The 15,895-nt window shown below is 35.7% G+C and overlaps 1 protein-coding gene across 1 annotated transcript; it reads right to left on the bottom strand.

Moving 5' to 3' along the window:
- Positions 1-257: 257 nt before the first annotated feature.
- Positions 258-1,193, bottom strand: LOC132027665 (olfactory receptor 6F1). Its single transcript, XM_059416424.1, has one exon. It carries the CDS (start codon positions 1,191-1,193, stop codon positions 258-260), a length of 936 nt encoding a protein of 311 aa, XP_059272407.1.
- Positions 1,194-15,895: the final 14,702 nt, after the last annotated feature.

Raw genomic sequence — 15,895 nt, 5'->3', positions numbered from 1 at the left:
AAAAGAAGAAAGTGAAGGACAAATCTAACTCAGTATACACATTTTTTCCCCCTGAAAGAGTCTGGTGTACTTATATTGAGAACTCCATTTCCAATCATATATTGAAAAAGTAGAACAAGTATATGCAGCTTTTTTTTCTTCCCCTTCAGTTTTTTTTTTTTTTCTCTCCTATATCAAGGAACGTTTTCCTTTTCCCTCCATATTCTTAACTGGGGAGATAAGAAGATAATTTAGAGTTCTGTTTTATTAAGATCTGTTCATTTTCCCTTCCACTTCTTCAGCAGAGTTTCTCTTACTTCTTTGTTACGGAGAGTGTAGATGAAGGGGTTTAGAACAGGAGTCACCACAGTGTTCAGGACATGCACGGCTTTGGTCAGATCCAAGGCCTCTTTGATTGAGAGGCGGACATGAAGAAAGATCGTAGACCCATACCAGATGAGCACCACAGTGAGATGTGAGGAGCATGTGGAAAATGCTTTGCTCCTGCCACTGGCTGAAGGGATCCTGAGAATGGTGCTGATGATGAAGATGTAGGAAACCAGGGTGATGAGGCATGAACTCAGTATGACCACTGAAGCAATCACAAAGGCCACGATTTCCACTGCCTGTGTGCTGGTGCAAGCTAGGGTGATCCAGGGTGCAATGTCACAGAAGAAGTGGTTGATTGTGCGAGGGCCACAGAAGGACAGGGTGCTTATGAGGGCTGTGGGCACTGCAATAGCCATAAAACCACACAGCCAGGATGCTAGGGCTAGCTGTGCTGAGAGCAGGCTGCTCATGATGGCCCCATAGTGTAGAGGATAGCAGATGGCCAGATAGCGGTCATAAGCCATGGCTGCTAGTAGGAAATACTCTGTGCAGCCCAGTGAGAAAACAAGGTACATCTGCAAAAGGCAGCCAGTAAATGATATGGTTTGACTTCTCCCCAGAAGGATGGCCAGGGCTTTGGGGACAGCAGCTGTGGTATACCAAATTTCCAAGAAAGAAAGATTGCTCAAAAAGAAGTACATAGGGGTATGTAGCTGGTGGGAGGTAGTAACCAACATCAAAATAGTCATGTTACCACTCACTGTGAGGATGTACATCACCAGAAAAAGCATAAAAAGAGAGAGCTGAAGGACCTGGGACCCTGGAAATCCAAGGAGGAGAAAATCCTGGTGGAGAGTTGCATTGTCTGGGCCCATTGAAGACATATTGAGGCATACTGGTAAACAGAGGCCACACACTGAGGCTTTTGATCCAAACACACAGTCCTAGAGTAATAAAAAGGATTCATGAGTATGCTTCAGTAACTGAATGTAGACTGACAGTCTAACATATGTTGGGTGCCTGTTCTGTATTTGGTTAATATCAAGTAATTTAATAATATGGATATATATGTGCTATTTATTAGCAGTTGGTGGTTGAAGAGACTTACGTGTGAAGCATTTTAGCATTTTTGCAAAGATTGCACGCATTGTTACACTTCAGATATAAGATTAAAACCCAATCTTTTGACCTGCATCATCCTTTACTGGACATGCTCAAGCACAACCACAAATTACACCAAACACACAAAAGGATAAGTGCTTCATGTTGACACAATTCATTAATTTGTAACTAGATTCTTTCTGGCTGGTCATTAAATGAAAATATGTATTTTTCTTTTATTTTTGTCTTGTGTCTCAAACGTAGGTTCTAGTCACTTTCACGTTTGACACAGCTTTTGAGCTGGTCTTCTAATTTTAAACTCTGACCTTAAAAATAATGTTCAGAAATAAACAATAAAATGTTTTAAATTATTGTAAATTTAATTTTGTCTTCTCTGACCTTGAAAATTTCATGTTTAAACTTATTAATGTGATACCTTCTTTTACACTAAAAGTTTTTCCATATTGGACAAGGCATTTAAGGCAACTGCTTCCTGCCTCTAAGACATCTTGATACTTATTTGGACTGATTATACTGAGAACAGCCTAAAAGCAAAAAATTACTTTGAAACTAGTTATTTTCTGAAAAAGAATTATTTAAATTCCAGTTAACACAGTGTGATATTAGTTTCAGGTGTAGCATTTAGTGATTCCATACTTTCATATAACATCTGGTGCTCATGACAAGTGCAGTCCTTAATTCCCAGAAAAATAACAATGATGGTGATCATTTTTACTATATAGTAAATAATATTAGTTAAGTCATTTTTTATTTAAGATATACAAAATATTTTTCTCTTTAAGATAATCACTTTTCACTTATGTTAACCATTAAATAAATTACTTTAAACTGTATAATCTATTTCTGAATGCTTCTTTTTAAGAAGAGAATCTATAAATTAGAAGATAAATTGGCAGCCCTTACTGTCAAACATGCAGGTGACTAAAACTTACACTTGAGAAGGAAAATCTGAACAAAGTCCAAGTAGACTGTGGCATCTTTAGTCTTTACATTCCCTAATGAAAGGATGTCCCTTTTCCTCATCTTAATATGACGAAATTTTACACTTTTACACCCTCCAAAAGAAATATTAATTTCACAAATCTTAGCAGATTAATTACATGTATCTAAAGTCAACAAGAATATTTATACTACAAGTGGGTCTACAAAGAAAATGGGTCCATAATTTAGGTGTACCTCATTTATGGCAGAATGGGACTTCAAAGTCCTCTAGAGCAGTAATCCCAAATTCCAATGGATGTGTGGATTACTTGAGGGTGATATCAAAATATACATTCTAATTCAGTCATCTTGGGTCAGCCCTGTGATTCTTCATTGCACACAAACTTACAGAAAGCATCACTTACTGAGGACTCTAATCTTAGCAGAATCTAGTATATATGGAATATGAAGAACAGGGTGATCACATGACTCTCTCCTGTTTATTAAGTATTAAAGTATCTAGATTTAATTAATTATTCTAATAAAGAAAATAATCATATCTTAAATTAGAATTTAAAGATGAGACAGTTCATTGATAAATATAGAGAAAAGTTTCTCATCAGCAAATACACTACATAATGATTTTCACATATTTCTTAAAGTTATTATATCCTATATAATACCCACCACCAGGTATTATGGAGGACATGTGTTGCATGGAGCACTGGGTGTGGTGCATAAACAATGAATTCTGGAACACCGAAAAGAAATTTTAAAAGGTTTTTATATCCAACATCTGTATCATTCATATCCAATCAATATATGTAAGAATTTTTCTTGATCAAAGAACTTATGGACATTGTTAATATCTTAGATATGTAACTAAAAATGTAGTCAAGAAGCTGACATATAGAGATAAATTTACAAAACAGCAACAGTAGCCAACGTACAGTGAAGGCTTTCTTGGAAGTCATTAACTTATTATCTAACATTATCTTTGTAAATTTTATTACTTTGATTCTATTATTATTATACCAATTTTATATATGAGTAAACTGAAAAACATGGAAGCTAGAGAAGCTATCCCAGGTGGAGTTGGGACTGTAAGTTCTGTGACTTCAACAGCAGAGCCTTAGATGTAGGAGCTGTTGCTTTCAGAGACTGTTTTTAAATAGGTCTCTATGGTATCTGAAAGGTTCAAATAAATTATATTTTTATTTATATTCAAATAGAATCATTGGTCAATAGTATTCTAAAATCTATTAGTATGAAATAATTTTATCTTAAATTAGTAGGTAATGTCAATAAAATAATTATATTATTTTCCATTTTCAAAATTTAAAAATCAAATTGTGATCGCTACAGATTAGAGAATAAACTGAACATCATCACCATATTACAAAATGGCACTATCAGATTTGGTTTCAAATTATATTACTGAATGTGTCAGATATCATGAACTAACAATACTTAATTGAATGTGGTGATTATGCCCCACATTTTAAAATTTGCTTATATTGCTGTATATTTGAGTATTCTTAGTACTGATTCTAAATAGGAAAACTAAGGGGACTATTGGCAAATGACAAAGTTTATACAATCTAAGATAAATAGTTTTTGATTCACTGTTTTTAAATAAATAACTTCTTGAGTTTTCCAATTAACTAACCAGTTTATTCTTTTTTAAAAAAGAATTTGAGTTTTTAACAATTTAATGACAGTTTAAAAAGAATTTTAATTTCTTACATTTGAAAAAATGATTTTGAATCCTATAAAAACAATTGGTTTTCACACAAAAATGCAATATTTAGCAAAAATAACTTCATTTACATCGTTTCTGAGTAACAGGAAATTTTAGTTATTAATTAAGTCCTATGATGGTTATATATTGTGGAACAAATCTGTGATAACAAATTCACCCATTCAGTGACCAGGTATTGGACAGAACACAGGAAGTACAGAATAACCCCATTCACTTACCCAGTTACAATTCTTTTTGGTGTATATATATAAAATCTCTAAACTCTGTCTTTGTACCTTATATTTTCCCTGCTTTTTTATTCCATAATATTATCAATTTTAAAATACTGTATTTCTATTGCAATCTTTTTATCTCCCTTCTTCTTTTTCATTTTGTTATCTTAAAATTTTCACAATTTTCTCTCATTATTCAGTACTGTTTGAAGAGCTCGATCTTCCACAGCTTTTGAAATTTGTTCTTAGTCTATGTTATTTTTTCCTTTCCTTCTGATCCAATCCTGTCTTAGATACATTCAACTTTAGTGTAGGTGTTTTACATTTTTTCAATCTGAATCTTCCACTTAATGAGCTCCATACTGTAAGCAATTTTCTATTAAGTAATTGCTTATGTGTACAAGAATCTTATGGGATATGGTGACAATTTAATACTCTCTCGGGTACTTATGACTAGGTCGAGAAGAGAAGATCTTTCTAAATGGGGGTTTCAAATTATTTTCAAGCATTTGATTTAAATAACTATAATTAAATGAAGATTTATATGGAATAGGAAAGGGATATTTCTCTAGGCTTAGAAATATTATGCAGATCTTTCCTCTTTGTGCAAGTTCTTAGAAAATGCAAATATTCAATGGATTCTAACAATTTCTGAAAAATTGTATTATTATTTCTTAAGTTTCTTTAATTATCATTGAAGTATATAGCTAATATACAATATTATATTAGTTTCTGGTGTACACCATAGTGTTCAACAATTCTATACATCACATGGTGCTCATCATGACAAGTGTCCTCCTTCTTCTCCATTATCTATATTATCCATCCCCCCACCTATCTCCTATCTAGTAGCCGTAAGTTTGTTCTTTATAATTAAGAGATTGTCTCCAGGTTTGCCTCTCTGTTTTGTCCCCAAAATTCATTTATTTTGTTCTTAAATTTGACATATAAGTGAGATCATATAGTATTTGTCTTATGCTAACTTATTTCACTTAACATCCATGTCATAGTAAATGGGAAGATTTCGTCCTTTTGTGTGGCTGAGGTTTTTTTTTTAAAAGATTGTATTTACTTATTTGACAGACAGAGATCACAAGTAGGCAGAGAGGCAGGCAGAGAGAGAGGAAGGGAAGCAGGCTCCCCCCAAGCGGGGCTCAATCCCAGGGCCCAGGGATCATGACCAGAGCTGAAGGCAGAGGCTTTAACCCACTGAGCCACCCAGGCACCCCCTGAGTTTTATATATATATATGAAGATTTCATCCTTTTGTGTGGCTGAGTTTATATATATATATATATATATCTTTAATATGCATTTTCATATATTTATTTATATTTATTATATTATATTATATTTATTATGTATTTATTTATATATATAAAAGATATATATATATAAAACTCAACCACACAAAAGCATAAAATCTTCCCATATATATAGTAAATGGGAAGATTTATATATACATTTGTGTGTGTGTGTGTGTGTGTGTGTGTGTGTGTGTATAATGAAGATGTGATATTATCTTCCTTATCCGTTCACCATTTGATGGACATTTGTACTTTTTCCATAATTTGACTATTGTTGGTAACGCTGCTATAAACATTGGAGTGCATATATCCCTTTCAGTAAGTATTCATCCCTTGGGTAAATACCTAGTAGTGCAATTTCTGGATGTCTGGTTAGTTCTAATTTTAAGTTTTCAAGGAATCTTAATACTGTTGTCCAGAATGACTGCACCAGTTTGCATTCCTACCAAGAGTGTAGGAGAGTTCCACTGTCTTCATCTATGCCAAGACCTGTTGCTTCATGTGTTGTTAAGTTTAACCATTCTGAAATTTGTATTCTCCTGATGAGAAGTGATGTTTGGCATCTTTTCATATGTCTGTTTGCCATCTGTATGTATTCTTTGCAGAAATGTCTGTTCACGTTTTCTGCCCATATTAAGATTGAATTATTTGCTTTTTGAGTGTTAAGATGTATCACTTCTTTATATGATTTGGATGGAAAACCTTAGTTGGGTGTGCAAGTTGCAAATAACTTCTCCCATTCATTAGGTTGTCTTTTACTTTTGCTGATTGTTTCCTTCACTGTGCAGAAGTTTGTTATTTTAATGTATTCCCAATAATTTATATTTGTTTTACTTTCTCTTGCCTTAGGAGACATTTAGAATAATGATACTATGGCCAATATCAGAGATAAAACTACCTGTACTCTCTTCAAGGATTTTTATCCTGGTGTCAGGGTAGAAACTGAAGTCTCTAATCCATTTTGAGTTTATTTTTATGTATGGTGAAAGGAAGTGATCCAAATGCCATCCAAATTCTATATAGCCATTGAATTTTCCAACACCATTGTTGAAAATGGTGTCTTTCCTAATTTTTGATGATTAATTTTTGATGATTATTTGGCCATATAATTGTGGGTTTACTTTGGGTTTTCTGTTCTATTAATTTTTGTATCTCTTTTTGTACCAGTACCTATGGTTTTGTTACCACAAGGCTGTAACAACACTTTTTTAAGTCTTTTTTTTAAGATTTATTTATTGATTTGACAGACAGAAATCACAAGTAGGCAGAGAGGAAGACAGAGAGAGAGAGAGAGAGAGAGAGAGAATCAGGCTCCCTGCTGAGCAGAGAGCTCAATGCGGGGCTCAATCCCAGGACCCTGAGATCACGACCCAAGCTGAAGGCAGAGGCTTAACCCACTGAGCCACCCAGGTGCCCCTAAGTTTTTTTTTTTTTTTAAGATTTTATTTATTTATTTGACAGAGTGAGATCACAAGTAGACAGAGAGGCAGGCAGAGAGAGAGAAGAAAGCAGGCTCCCTGCCAAACAGAGAGCCCCACATGGGACCTGATCCCAGGACCCTGAGATCATGACCTGAGCCAAAGGCAAAGGCTTAACCCACTGAGCCACCCAGGCACCCTGTAATAACATTTAAAATGTCAAATTGTGATACTTTCAGGTTTGCTTTTCTTTTTCAGGATTACTTCACCTATTCATCATCTTTTGTGGTTCTATACAAATTTGGAATTTTTTTGTTTTATTCTGTAAATAAATTTTATTAGTAATTTTTTAAAAAAGATTTCATTTATTTATTTGACAGAGAGAGATCACAAGTCAGCAGAGAGGTAGGCAGAGAGAGAGGAGGAGGAAGCAGGCTCCCAGCTGAGCAGAGAGCCTGATGCAGGCCTGAATCCCAGGACCCTGAGACCATGACATGAGCTGAAGGCAGAGGCTTAATCTACTGAGCCACCCAGGCACCTTATTAGTACTTTAATAAAGATTACATTAAATATGAAGATTACCTTAGGTACTATAGACATTTTAATAATCCTACAGTAAGATCCAACAAGAAGATCTAACAGATATTCCTCCAATCCATGAACATGCAATGTCTTTCCATCTCTTTGTGTCATCTTCAGTTCCCTTCATTAATGCTTTATAGTTTTCAGATTACACTTATTTGTCTATGTCTAGTCCTAGGTATCTTATTATTTCTGTGCAGTTGTAAATGGGATTGCTTTCTTAATTTCACTTTCTGGTTCTTCAGTATTAGTGAATAGAAATGCAACAAATTTCTGCACATTTATTTTGTATCCTGTGACTTTACTGAATTCATTAATAAGTTCTAATAGTTTTTGGTTGAATTTTTGGTATAATTGAAGTGGTTTTGGCTGAATTTTATGGTAGCATAGCATCTGAAAATAATGAAGGTTTTACTACTTACTTGGCAGTTTGGATGCCTTTTATTTATTTTTGATGTCTACTTGCTCTGACTAGTACTGTCTGTACTATGTTGAAAAAAGGTGGTGAGAATGAACATATTGTCTTGTCACTAGCTATAGGGGGAAAACTGTGAGTTTTTCACAGATGGTCTTTATTATGTGGAAGTATGTTACCTCTAAGGCTACTTTTTTTAAAAATCATGAATGGATGTTTTCCTATGTCAACTGATTGCTTCTGCATCCAGTGAAAAGATCATATGGTTTTTCCATTTCTCTTATTTATGTGAAGTCTCATGATTAATTTGTGAATATTGAACCACCCATGCATTTCAGAATTAAATTTTACTTGATTGAGTGAATGATTACTTTTAAACATATTATTTGGATTAAGATTGCAAGTATTTTTGTTTGGTTGGTTTTTTAGTACTTATGTATTTGTATTCATCAGAGATATTGGCTTGCAGTTCTCTCTCTCTCTTTTGTGGTATCTTTATTTAGTTTGGATATCATGGTGATATGACCTCATAGAATGAAATTGGAAGTTTTTCTCCTTTCATCTGTTGGAATAGTTTGAGAAGAAAAAGTATTAACTCTTCCTTAATAAGGTCTGGTAGAATTCACCTGTGAAGTTCTCTGCTTCTGGACTTTGATTTGTTGAGATATTTTTTATTACTGATATAAGCTCCTTGCTCATAATTGGTCTGCTTAGATTTTCTACTTCTTACTGCTTTAGTTTCGGTAAATTATATGTTTCTAAGTATACCTCCACTTCTTCTACATTACCCATTTTTTGACATATATTATTTTGTAATATTTTATTACAATTGTTAGTTATTCCTGTGGTATTGATTGTTATTTTTACTCATACAGTTGTGATTTTGTTTATTCAAATACTTTCTCTCTCTCTCTCTCTCTCTTTGCTACTGAGTCTGACTAGAGGTTTATAAATTATATAGTTTCAAAGAACCAGCTACTGTTCTCACTGATATATTCTATTGCTTTGTTTGTTTTGAATCATTTACTTATGTTCTGAACTTTATTCTCTCCTTTCTTCTGATCAGTTTGGTTTTTATTTGTTGTTATTTTCCTAGTTCCTTTAGGTGTGAGTTTATATTTTTTATTTGAGGTTTTACTTTCTTCTTGATGAAGGTCTGTATTGCTATATACTTCCCTCTAGAACTTTTCTTGCTGCATCCCAAAGTTTTTGTACCATTGTGTTTTAATGTTTACACTCATGTAATTTTTTATTTCTTTTTTGAGATTGTGGTTGAACCATTCATTGCTTAGTAGGATAGTATTTAATCTCTAATTAAATCTTTAATATTTAATATAATTTAGTAGGATATTATTTAATTTGTGGTCTTCACAGATTTTTTTTCTTCTGTTTGCTTTCTGTTTGTTTCATAATGGTGTGGTCAAAAAAGATGCACGAGTATGACTTCAGTATTTTTGAATATATTGAGACGTTTTGTGGGCTAATATCTGATCTATTCTGGAGAATATTCCATGTTCACTTGAAAAGGATCTATATTCTTCTGTTTTAGGATAAAAGGTTTTAAATATATCATTAAATCCACTGAGTCTTCAAAATCACTTTTTTTGATGATTTTCTGATTGGATGCTTTGTGTATTGACATAAGTGTGTTGTTAAAGTTCTCTATCATTATTTTACTATTGTTTATTTCTTTTATGTTCGCTATTAACTGTTTTACATATTTGGAAGCTCCTTTCTTGCATAATATTTACAATATTATATGCTCTTGTTGGATAATTCACTTAATGATCATATAGTATCCTTCTTTTTTATGTTAAAAGCCCACTTTTAATGTCAATAATTTTACTACTGTGAAAAATTAGTAACATAGGGGAGAGACAAGATGGCAGGGAGGTGTTGCCGTTTCAGCCTGAATCCTAAAGTGAGCTCATTACCTAGCAAAGAACTCCGATCACTCATGAAATCAGCCTGAGATCAGAATTGTACATGTCTGGATATCTATGGGGGCAGAAGACACCAGTGGGCAGGTAAAGCAGAGTGGAAATGTTGGACTGATATCGGAGGATAAACAAAAGGGGGAGGGAGCCACCAGAGGCGACCAGTTGGAAAGTAATACCCCTATACGAGAGTGTCCTGCATCTGGGGACCAGCATTAACTTAGAGACTGGTTGAAAGCACTCCAAAAGGGGAAAGGATCGCGGGGGGCAAGTGTTGGAATTGGGGAGGCTAGGGACAGGGGCTTAAGTCCCTGGACCCAGGACAGTCTCCCCTAGAGCTGAGCCAGAGAGAGTGCAGTGGAGAAACCAGGTCTTGGTCCCTGTGCCACCAGCGTGCCTGAGAACGCATGGGGTCCAGTTCCTGTGAGGGGCTGGGAGCCTCAACAGATGGAAGAACGTGGTGTTGTGCTAACAGAGCCTGAGATGTGTGTACCCCACACTCTCCCCTGAGAGAGGTGCATGAAGGCCCAGCCTGGTGTTCTTGGGCCCGTGCTGTGCTATCAGAGACTGAGACACACATGGTTCACCATCCCATGAGAGAGGTGCATGCAAGCCTGGCACTCTTAGACCCAGAAAGCAGGCACTCCCAGCCCAGGCCAGCAAGAAAATCTCAGAGTGTGATTGCTGCTTGAAACCTCTCTGGCAGTCTGCAGCTGCCCAGACAGCTGCCACTGCTGTGGTTTGGGGTACAAGCAGGAGATCCTGCATCCCAAGGGACCATGACTCAGAACCTGCTCTTCCAGGGGCCAAGGGGGAATTTCAATGGGCTCTGCAGCACCCACAGGGGAGCAGACTGAGGCTTTTCTCTGAGAAGGAGATTGGGTGCAGTTTGCTTTACTCAAAACCTACAAAAAACATCTAAAGCAGTCAAGGCAAAAGAAAAGAAGTGAGCAAACATAAAAACCTCCAGAGAACAAAATCCTGAAAAAACCGGTTTCCTCAGAGCCCACACCCTTGAGGGGGATGGGAGAAATTAACTCAAGGAACATCACTGAATGAAAACCCACCTGGCAGGACCCTCCCACAGAATAACAACTAGGGAAAAAAAAAAGACTATAAGAGAACAATAACTACTTCATAGACACAAGTTTTAATTTTGACTTGTTCCTACTATTCTGGTTCATTTTTTTATGTAGATAATTTTTAACCTATTCACCATCACAGTGAGATGTCCAGTACATCAAATTCCATAATGGCCTTCTAACCTGAACTTTTTGATACATATACCTGTGTTTTTCTTTTGCATTTTTTAAATTTTTTTTAAATTTAGTTCAGTTTAGTCTAGCTTATTCCTTTTTAAATTTTATTTTCCAATATTCGTATAGATTTAAACTACAAGGTAATCCCCTTTACCCAATCAATGCTACCTCTATAGGTAAACCAGCTTTTAATCCCCTTTATCTTAGGAAAGTTGAGTCCTTTAACAAAGACAACAAGATACATCCAGGAAGAACCAAAACGACTTCCTCACCCACAATGAGAATTTACAGACACTTTCCCATCTTTTTTTTCCACTAGTATTTCTGTGTTTTTGTGTTTGTCCTGATAGTATATAAATCTTATACTTGTTTTTTTTTACAACATTCTTCCTTTATTTGCATATATATATATATATTTTCTCTTGTCATATACTTTTGTCAGCCTTTTTGTTTGTCTGTTTTTGTTTGTCTACTTCATAAATCTTACCTTGGGGCCCATTTTTGCTGAGCCTTCTCTTTTATCTTCCCTTTTATTCTGATCTCTCTCTTTCTCTATTTTTTCTTTTTCTTTTCTTTTTTCTCTCATTGGGTGGGGAATATGATTGCTCAGAAGTGTTACAGGGTGAACCTTGACTGCACCACAGTCAAAGCATCCAACTACAACCATTCATACATCTCTGACAAAAATGACTAGGAGGAGGAATGACCAACAGAAGAAAATTACAGAAGATGGTCCTTCTGCAACAGAGCTAATGGCTATCAGCATGGACAATATTTCGAGAAGGGAATTCAGGGTAACAATTATCCAGGCAATAGCTAGGTTGGAGAAAGCCGTGGATGACCAAATGGAATTGACTACGGCAGAGCTGAAAACCACCAGGGATGAAGTTTATGATGGTAGGGCAGAAATTAAAGTCACCAGAGATGAGGGTCACAATGCTCGTAATGAGTTCCAATCTAATCTAAATTCTCTAAAAGCTAGGGTAACTGAGACAGAAGATAGAATTAGTAATCTGAAGGACAAACAGATAGAAAGAAAGGATCAGGAGGAAGCCTGGAACAAACAGCATAGAAGTCATGAAAACAGAATCAGGGAAATAAATGATGCCATAAAACGTTCCAACGTGAGAATTATTGGAATCTCTGAATGGAAGGAGAAAGAAAGAAGTCTAGAAGACATAATGGAACAAGTTCTTCATGAAAATTCACCCAAACTTGCAAATGGAACCAGTGCTCATGTACTAGAGGCAGCACGGTCTCCACCTAAGATTATAGATTCCAGAAAAACATCAAGGCACGTGATAGTCAAATTGAGGAACCATAATTGTAGACACAATCTCTTGAAAGCTGCTAGGACAAAGAGGCTACTTATTACAGAGGAAATCCCATCAGAATAACATCATGCCAGTCCACAGAGACCTGGCAAGCCACAAAGGGATGGCAAAATATATTCAGGGCACTAAATGAGAAGAACATGCAGCCAAGAATAATTTATCCAGCAAGACTGACATTCAAAATGGATGGAAACATAAAGAGTTTCCAAGAATGGCAAGGCTTAAAAGACTATGCTACCACCAAGCCAACACTGCAGGAAATATGAAGGGGGGTTCTATAAAAGAGGAAAAATCCTAAGAATAGCATAGCACAGAAATATAGAGACATTATACAGAAAGAAAGACTTCAAAGGTAACATGATGTCAATAAAAACGTATCTATCAACAATCACCCTCTATGTGAATGGCCTAAATGTGCCTATAAAATGGCGCAGGGTTGCATATTGGATAAAACAACAGGATCCATTCATCTGTTCTCTACAAAGACCAATTTAGAACCTAAGACATGGTAAAAGCTAGGGTAACTGAGACATACAGAAAGTGAAGGGTTAGGGAAGCAACTTTCATGCCATTGGCCTCAAAAGAAGGTCGGTGTAGTGATTTTCATATCAGATTATTTAGATTTTAAACTAAAGACTGTAGTCAGAGGTACAGAAGGACACTACATAATCCTTAAAGGGGCTATCCACCACCAAGATGATCTAACAATTGTAAATATCTATGCCCCCAATATCGGAGCAGCCAGTTACATAAGAAAACTATTAATAAAGATAAAGAGTCATATTGATATGAATACATTAATAGTAGGAGATCTTAAAATGGCTCTCTCAGAAATAGACAGATCATAAAAGTAGCAAATCAATAAAGAAACAAGAACATTGAATGACATGTTGGACCAGATGGACTTCATAGATATATACAGAACATCCCACCCTAAAACAACAGAATACTCATTCTTCTCAGGTACACATAGAACCTTCTCAAGAGTAGACCACAACTGGTTCACAAATCAGGACTCAACTGATACCAAAAGACTGAGATTATTCCCTGCATATTCTCAGATTACAATGCTTTGAAACTGGAGCTCAATCACAAGGAAAAGTTCCGAAGGAACTCAAACACCTGGAAGCTAAAGACCACCTTGCTTAAGAATGCTTGGATCAACCAGGAGATCAATGAAAAACTTAAACAATCCATGGAAACCAATGATAATGAAGACACTTGAGTCCAAAACCTATGGGATACAGCAAAGGCCGACCTAAGGAGAAAATACATAGCTATCCAAACCGGCCTCCAAAAAAAAAAAATTGAAAAAAATCCAGAATACACCAGCTCTCCTGCACTTTAAAAACTGGAGAACTAACAACAAATCAAACCAACTCCACCCATAAGAAGAGAAATAATCAAGATTAGAGCTGAGATGAATGAGGTAGACACCAGAGATACAGTAGAAAGTATCAGTGAAACTATAAGCTGGATTTTGGAAAGAATCAATAAGATTGATAAACCATTGGCCACACTAATCCAAAAGAAAAGTGAGAAAACCCAAATTCATAAAATTATGAATGAAAAGGGAGAGATCACAACTAACACCAAGGAAGTACAAAGAATCAGCAGAAGTTGCCAATATGCTAAGAAGCCTAGATAAAATGGATGCATTCCTGGAGAACTATAAATTCCCATAATTGATCCTGGAAGAAATTGACAACCTGAATAGACCAATATCTATTAATAAGATTGAAGCAGTGATCAAAAACCTCCCAAAAAACAAGAGCCCAGGACCTGACGGATTCCCTGGAGGATTCTACCAAACATTGAAAGAAATAAAACCTATATTCCTGAAGCTGATTCAAAAAATTGAAGCAGAAGGAAATCTTCCAGAGTCTTTCTATGAAGCCAGCATTAACCTGATCTCCAAATCAGGCAAAGACCCTACAAAAAAGGAGAATTTCAGACCAATATCACTGATGAATATGGATGCTAAGATTCTCAAAAGGATCCTAGCAAACAGGATCCAACAGCACATTAAAGATTATCCTCCATGATAACGTGGGATTCATTCCTGGGCTACAATCTTGGTTCAACATTTGCTAATCAATCAAAGTGATATAACAAATCAATAAGAGAAGAGAGAAGAAACACATAGGCCTCTCAATTGATGCAGAAAATGCATTTGACAAAATCTAGCATCTGTTTCTGATTAAAACACTTCATGCCCCTGTCAAAAGACACAGGGTATCAGAATGGATAAAAAAACAAAACCCATCTATATGTTGCCTCCAAGAAACTCATTTTAAGCACGAAGACACCTCCAGATTTAAAGTGAGGGGGTGGAAAAGAATTTACCATGCTAATGGACATCAGAAGAAAGCAGGAGTGGCAATCCTTATATCAGATCAATTAGATTTTAAGCCAAAGACTATAATAAGAGATGAGGAAGGACACTATATCATACTCAAAGGGTCTGTCCAACAAGAAGATTTAACAATTTTAAATATCTATGCCCCCAACGTGGGAGCAGCCAACTATATAAACCAATTAATAACAAAATCAAAGAAACACATCAACAATAATACAATAATAGTAGGGGACTTTAACACTCCCCTCACTGAAATGGACAGATCATCCAAGCAAAAGATCAGCAAGGAAATAAAGGCCTTAAACGACACACTGGACCAGATGGACATCACAGATATATTCAGAACATTTCATCCCAAAGCAACAGAATACACATTCTTCTCTAGTGCACATGGAACATTCTCCAGAATAGATCACATCCTCGGTCCTAAATCAGGACTCAACCGGTATCAAAAGATTGGGATCATTCCCTGCATATTTTCAGACCACAATGCTCTAAAGCTAGAACTCAACCACAAAAGGAAGTTTGGAAAGAACCCAAATACATGGAGACTAAACAGTATCCTTCTAAAGAATGAATGGGTCAACCGGGAAATTAAAGAAGAATTGAAAAAAATCATGGAAACAAATGATAATGAAAATACAACGGTTCAAAATCTGTGGGACACAACAAAGGCAGTCCTGAGAGGAAAATATATAGCGGTACAAGCCTTTCTCAAGAAACAAGAAAGGTCTCAGGTACACAACCTAACCCTACACCTAAAGGAGCTGGAGAAAGAACAAGAAAGAAACCCTAAGCCCAGCAGGAGAAGAGAAATCATAAAGATCAGAGCAGAAATCAATGAAATAGAAACCAAAAAAACAATAGAACAAATCAACGAAAGTAGGAGCTGGTTCTTTGAAAGAATTAATAAAATTGATAAACCCCTGGCCCGACTTATCAAAAAGAAAAGAGAAAGG

This window comes from Mustela nigripes, chromosome 12, assembly GCF_022355385.1.
Source record: "Mustela nigripes isolate SB6536 chromosome 12, MUSNIG.SB6536, whole genome shotgun sequence".
Classification (NCBI taxonomy): Eukaryota; Metazoa; Chordata; class Mammalia; order Carnivora; family Mustelidae; genus Mustela; species Mustela nigripes.
The sequence above is the reverse complement of the archived record's forward strand: the minus strand, read 5'-3'. Positions and strand labels throughout refer to the sequence as shown.

What these genes read in the sequence shown, in the direction of transcription:
- LOC132027665 (XM_059416424.1), bottom strand. Translation starts at nt 1,193, where the DNA reads ATGTCTTCAATGGGCCCAGACAATGCAACTCTCCACCAGGATTTTCTC.